Here is a 6,744-nt window from a genome sequence, read left to right as displayed (position 1 = left end):
TAAAATCACGTTAGAATATGCTACATAGAACAGTGACTAAGGCTTTGTTCTTTATCGCTGAAAAAAACTGAACTGAACTGAACTGAATTGAACTGAACTGAATTGAACTGAACTGAACTGAACTGAATTGAACTGAACTGAACTGAACTGAATACTGCTGAATACTGAACTGAATTTAATTGAATACTACTGAATACTGAACTTAACTGAATGCTACTGAACTTAACTGAATGCTACCGAACTTAACCGAACTTAACAATAATGATGATATTAGACTTTAAAATAATTTTCATGATAATATTGGACATTAATGAACTTATAATAATAATAATGGTTCTAATAAATTTAATAATATCAATAATAAATAAATATATTATTTAAGATAAAACTAAATTGAATATCAAATAAAAGCCCGGGATGATAAAATCTTGGCTCGATAAACGCCTATGAAATTAAATAAAAATAAGTCTAATTTAAATTAAAAATACAAATTACATACAAACACAAATTTATATATAATTTAAAGCCTATGAAATTAAATACAAATCTTCATATGAATACAAACTCTTAACTTCTTATTTTAATTAAGGGTTAAAGTGCAAAAATAACGTTTTGGGTCAGAAGTAATTTTACCTCTAACGTCTAAAATGGTGGAATTTTATCCCTAACATTGATAAATTGGATAAATTTGAGAAATAATTCATAATATGGATGCAATTCTTAATTTTTAAATATGGATGCATACTTTAGTTTTATTTTTTTTATTAAACCATATATACTTTAATAAACTATCATTTCTTGACTTTTATCTAATTTATAGATAATGATAAACTATAAATAATAATAATAATAATAATAAATTATATATAAATAATTATAATATAATAAATAATGATAAATTACTGAATACTGAAACTGAATGTTGAAACTGGATGCTGAAACTGAATGCTGAACTGAATTGAACTGAACTTAACTGAACTGAATTGAACTGATTGTTACTGAAATTAAGTGATAAAGAACAGGGCCTAACTTAATTTTGACATTGTTGTGGCCGATAAAATCTGCAGTATAAGAAAGTGTTGTGAAGAAAAAGAAATGTAGAAAAAAAATGATATGTATTCAGTAAATACACAATAAAAAAATGATATGTACACAATAAACCTGATGTATTTAGTATCTTAACTTCTCCTACTTTTACTCAATTTCCACTGTTTGAGTAAATATGATACTCCCTCCTTCAGTGTTGCCTTTTTGTTCTCCTTTGATTTCCACATCTCCCGTACGATATACCTTCCACTAGGGTTGTATTCGTTAATTTCTTTCAAACTTTTCGTCACAGCATCATACACTTCTTCACCAAATTCACTCTTCAGTTCTTTTAATTTTTCATCATCATCATCAAGTATCTCCTGCACATATAAAATTAATTCCAAAAGTTTGAAGGAATCAGTGATTAATCAAAAGAGAATAAGTGCAAGTCATGAGGAAAAAGAAGAATACAAGACATTCTTCAAGTGAAAGTAACACAATTATGCAAGGAGAATTGGAAGAAACGATGAATTTGGTCATTTAAGTTGGCTAGTAAAATCAATTTAATCTAAAATTTTAAGTATCAATTTGGTTTTTTAACTTCTCATCTAGAATCACATCAGTCAAAAGTAACGCATGCTAATGTATGTTTAGTAGTTATTTAACACGTGTCATTTACTCATACTCACATGACACATGTTAATGCCAAGTGAAAAGATCAAATGGATGACCAAATTTAATTTTAGACTAAATTAACCTAGTAGCCAACTTAAGAGCCAAATTGATCTTTACGTTGCATATGTATTAATTATGTAACATTCTCTTACCATCCTACAATTCACATTGCATAAATATTAACATTCTTTTCATATAAATGGAACATAATAGACTATACTATCACAATTTAGTGGATCAAAATTCAAAATATATAATAATTATATATATAATATATATATAATTCTTTTTAGGACAATAGCTACAGCCCCGATCGTATCACATAATCTATATATTCCAAATGATTATATATATAAATGCAAGAGAAATGATAATCGTGTCCTATTGTGTTGTTTGAACTTGACATCCGTAATTACTGAGAACAAAATCAACTAAACTACAAGTATAACCTTCCCATTCAAGTTCAAAAACCTTATGGATGTGAAATTCTACAAAGTCAAGGAAGATAACAATATGTCTACATGTAACATACACACTAATCAAGAATATGAGAACTTAATTACCTCACAATGTCCATCCTTTTCAATGACCTTAAATGGGTGCCAGTTAGGGTCTCGTAGATGCTCATCCCATAATGAACACAGCTCTGCTGCTTTCACATCAGCATCTTTAGGAGAAAATTTTCTCTTTGTTGCAGCATGGAATGGTCTACTATCAAGCTCGCCCATTTTCTTCACACCGATAGTAGCACGGGTATTTTCACTCGAGTACTATGGAGCAAAAAACAAGACTCAATAAAATAGCACAGAGTACATATGATAGAAGATAGTAATTTCCACTTTTAGTTCATTTTTAAACATAAGCTAAATATAACTTGGTGATCTATTCACTCTTTAAATTTACTTAAAGTTATCTATTGGTCTCTTAAACTTGTTTATATTGACCTCTTAGTTAAAGTGATATGTGGTTTAACTTGTACAAATCTCCTCATATGCTCCCACATAAGCAAGGGTTAATAAAACATCCTTAAAATTGAGAGCACAATCGGTTTGGGATCAAATTGAAGGGCTTTTGAAATACTCAGCCTTAAACATATGATAGAAGATAGTTCTAGCACTTACATTTATTAATTCTTTACGCGCATCTTGCAACTGGTCATTATTCATGCGCTCCTTCACCATAAGAGTTTGATTAAGAGAATCTAGGTCATCTAGTTCTTCTTCTTTTTCCTTTAAATCATTCTCCATTTGATCCATCCTTTTCTTCACCTCCATGTCTTCTTCTTCTTCTCTCATGTGCTTCATTACTTCTAATGCCCCTTTCATTCGTTCAATATCCAACTCCAGCGTTTGTTTAGCATCAAGATTCTTCTCTAGTTCAAGAATTTTCTGGCAGAGTTTCTCTTTTTCTCTCTACCAATATCAGTTGAATAGGAAAAGAGTTAGAAACGTTCTTTAAACAGTGAACATTTTGCATTTCTTTTCATCCTCTGGTTCAAAGAAATGAATGAAAAAAAATCACCTTTTGTTCTTCTGCCAACTTCCACAGTTCCTCATCTGCCTTTTTCTGCTCCACAATTGCCATCTTATTCTAAAAGAATGAATAGGTAATCTTAGCACATTTTACTATTGAAATTAGAAGAGATTATTTCCATTAGAACAACAACGGTTGATAGCTATTCTTGTGTTGCAGCCCACAAACTATATAGGACCCTTAGACTTAAACTTAAAATAACCTATCACACACCTGTAATTGACTTTAAAAACCTCACACACACCTAAAGTTGATTTTAAAAACCTATCACGCATCTATAGTTCATTAGGACCTCATGTGTACAAAATCATTGATATGTCATCTTTGACGAATGAGGTGACATATGCCGGCTATAGAAAAAGAAAAGCGCGTAAGCTCGTTTTGTATGCCGCCCTATGATGCACGGACACGCCGGATTCATCACGTATCGCGTGTCCGATACGTTTCCGACAAGGAAATGGCCGGAAACGCCTGGGACACGGTGTCGGGGCCATTTCCGTAATTTCGGAAAGTTGGACACGCGTATCAGTGAAGGATACGCGTGTCCCAGGAAAAAAAACACGATTCTTCAAAACCGAAAACATCCTTTCCGATTCCGATTACATCCTTTCCTATTCCGATTCTTCAATTCAATTCTGAAAACATCCTTTCCTATTCCGATTCTTCAATTCAATTCTGAAAACATCCTTTCCTATTCCGATTCTTCAATTCAATTCTGGATGTATTCCGATTCTTCAATTCAATTCTGAAAACATCCGTTCATCTCCTTCAATCATCGATTGATTCTTATTCCATTGGAGAGTTATTTTTAATATCCGTTCATCTCCTTCAATTCAATTTCGTTTATATGTATTTATTTAGTTATATTACAAAAAATCATATATAAAAATATATTTTTAATATTTATAAATTTGCCCCAATATTTTTAATATTTACACGTGTCCCCCACGTATCCGTGTCTTGTGTTTTATAGAAATAACGTTTCCCGTATCCGTATCCGTGTCGGATACCGTATCCGTGTCCGTGTCCGTGCAACATAGATGCCGCCTCATCTGTGAAAGATGACAAATCAACGATTTTGTGCGCATGAGGTCTTAATGAGTCATCTATAGGTATGTGATAGGTTTTTAAAGCGAACTATATGTGTGATAGTTTTTTTAAAGATTATTTTTAATGTTTAGAGTGTCAATAGGCAAAACATGCTAAGTTGGGTGTTAATATGCATTAAGCGAACTATATATTTTGGCAAACTCCAACTATAAAACTGAAATTTGATGCATATACAAGATATTAAAAAATTTAACTTATTTAACCCATTTGACTATTTATCAAATACTTTAACCATATTCGACGAGAATCAATAGTTCGCAAAACATACAAAGGAACCACAATAAATATTCAGGGCAGCGGATGCTATGCACTCAACTATAAATATGTGTAATTGTTTGTGTTTGTGTGTGAACTGAGAAATCCTGAGAAGTGAGTGGTGAGTTGTGACTTGTGTGTGCAGCAAATTTACTACGAGTTATATAATTGTTTTGTAAAAGTTTTATTTTATTCTATAAAAGTGATTTCTTTAGTCCTCATTCAACAGTTGCAGCAATTTATATATGATAAGCTTTCTAGTTCCAACAAAGTATCCATGACTATTTATGAAGAACTTCTGATAATTGTACTAGGGAATGATTCGTGTACACAGACAAACACACATTAAACACCATGCATCATACGAAAAAAGTAATGCCCTTGACAGCCTATGAAATGTCAAATAATATTTTACCTTTTGCTTTTGAAAATCAAGATTTCTCATCACATTTTCATTTTGAATTTCTCTTTCTTCCAGTTGTCTTTCACGCCTCTCCAATTCTTTTCTTTCAGCTTCCAGTTCTAGTGTTCTGTTCTCATGGTCTAAAGAAATCCTTGCAAACTGCTGATGTGCATCCATTTGCATCCGTCTAATTTCTACATTCAACATAAGCAAATAACAATCATAATTAGCTGCAGAATGTATTACTTAAATTATGTATGATTCAAATTAATTCCATTTAAATATAACATTTTACAAGATTTGGGAAAAAAAGAACAAGAAGAAATTGAGAGGGAAAGACATGAACTTTTATAGCCTATTAAATTAAAAAAGAAGAAAGAAAAAAAAGGATCTTGCCTTCATTATACTGTCTGACCATCGAATCTGTTTCTTCTACTAGATTATTCAAAGATGCATTAGTTTCCTCAACTTTTACTTTCATTTTTTCAAGAGTCTCATTCTTCCTTTGCAAGCTATTGCTTAATTTGATCATAAGATTTGAATCCTTTTGTTTGTCCTCAGCTTCTTTATCATAGGCACTTTTTAAATCACCATTTTTTCTCAGATAATCACCAACAATAGTTTGTGAATGGTAGTCATCATCACTTGCAACCCATCCATATAATCTCTCCCCTCGATTGTTTGAGAGGTGGTTAAAGTAGTCCTCCTTTCCAGAATGATTGACTTTAAATTCCTTATCAAACACTATTGCACTCTTGAAGCCATCCCATTCTTTCTTAAACTCAACAATAGCGAATCCTGAATGACCTGCACGGCTCCACAAGGGATGAACCTTAACTGGATCAAATCCCTTTGTTGTCAATTCATCCCTAAGCTTTGCACCACTCTCCCCAACCCAACGTCCACCTTGAAATTGTCTTTCAACATTGGCAACTATTCCCATCCAAGGCCAAACAAACAATTTGATTCATTCCGAATTGAAGAATTTGGAATGTTGGACTGAAAGCGCTTGCTTTTACTGTTAAGGGTTTGCTTCCCTGTGGCTTTCTTTTTATCGCATCCTATGATGCGGACATCCTAACTGGGATCGCTGATCACACGCGCTCCGGCGGATCCTCAGACATCAGACCCACGGAGGTTGTATCTAGGAGGGCGGATCCCCAGGACATACGCGCGAGGCGGATCTAGGAGTACACAAGGAGGCGAATCAACATCTTCCCATGGGCGGATCTCTGTTTACTTCCTTCCGAAGTAATTCCCCTAACAACCCTGACAATCCGTACCTGTACCATTGTACTGATTGTCGGGGCGTATTACCTATTTTACCCTTTTACTGTTAGCCTTATTGTAACCCTAGTAGGGGTAGTCCTTGTCCTTGTTCTTATCTTTAGGGGAAGTATTTAAACCCCCATTTTTGTAAGGATAAACCAATTTTTATCAATCAACTCTTTCTCATTGAGAATTCAAGGTTTAATACATTTTATCTTGGGATTCACTCCTTCTAGTTTAGCTAGAGAAGAACATCTTTATGGGTTTACGATTAAAACCTTCATTATCGCTTTCAATCTGTATCAGTTGGTATCAGAGCCAATCGTTTCCTGACCCGAAACTTCTTTGGCAATGGTTCAACCCCGACAACCGCAAGATTCCATGGAAAACAGTGACCGGAGGTATGAGGAACTGAGGGAACACCTCGCGGAGCAGATCCAAGCCAGCCATGAACGGCAGAGGCAAACCGA

The 6,744-nt window shown here is 33.5% G+C and overlaps 1 protein-coding gene across 1 annotated transcript; it reads right to left on the bottom strand.

Annotated features, from left to right (window-relative positions):
- Positions 1-1,178: 1,178 nt before the first annotated feature.
- Positions 1,179-5,963, bottom strand: LOC136220829 (factor of DNA methylation 4-like; the record flags this gene model as incomplete). The annotated part of the gene is made up of 6 exons (XM_066008639.1): positions 1,179-1,409; positions 2,268-2,474; positions 2,826-3,116; positions 3,226-3,294; positions 5,018-5,199; positions 5,402-5,963. Coding segments are annotated over 6 exons (1,542 nt in total), but the record flags the coding sequence as incomplete, so codon positions are not given.
- Positions 5,964-6,744: the final 781 nt, after the last annotated feature.

Source organism: Euphorbia lathyris, chromosome 2, assembly GCF_963576675.1.
Source record: "Euphorbia lathyris chromosome 2, ddEupLath1.1, whole genome shotgun sequence".
NCBI classification, from domain to species: Eukaryota; Viridiplantae; Streptophyta; class Magnoliopsida; order Malpighiales; family Euphorbiaceae; genus Euphorbia; species Euphorbia lathyris.
Note: the sequence above shows the minus strand (reverse complement) of the source record. Positions and strands in the feature narration are given on the sequence as shown.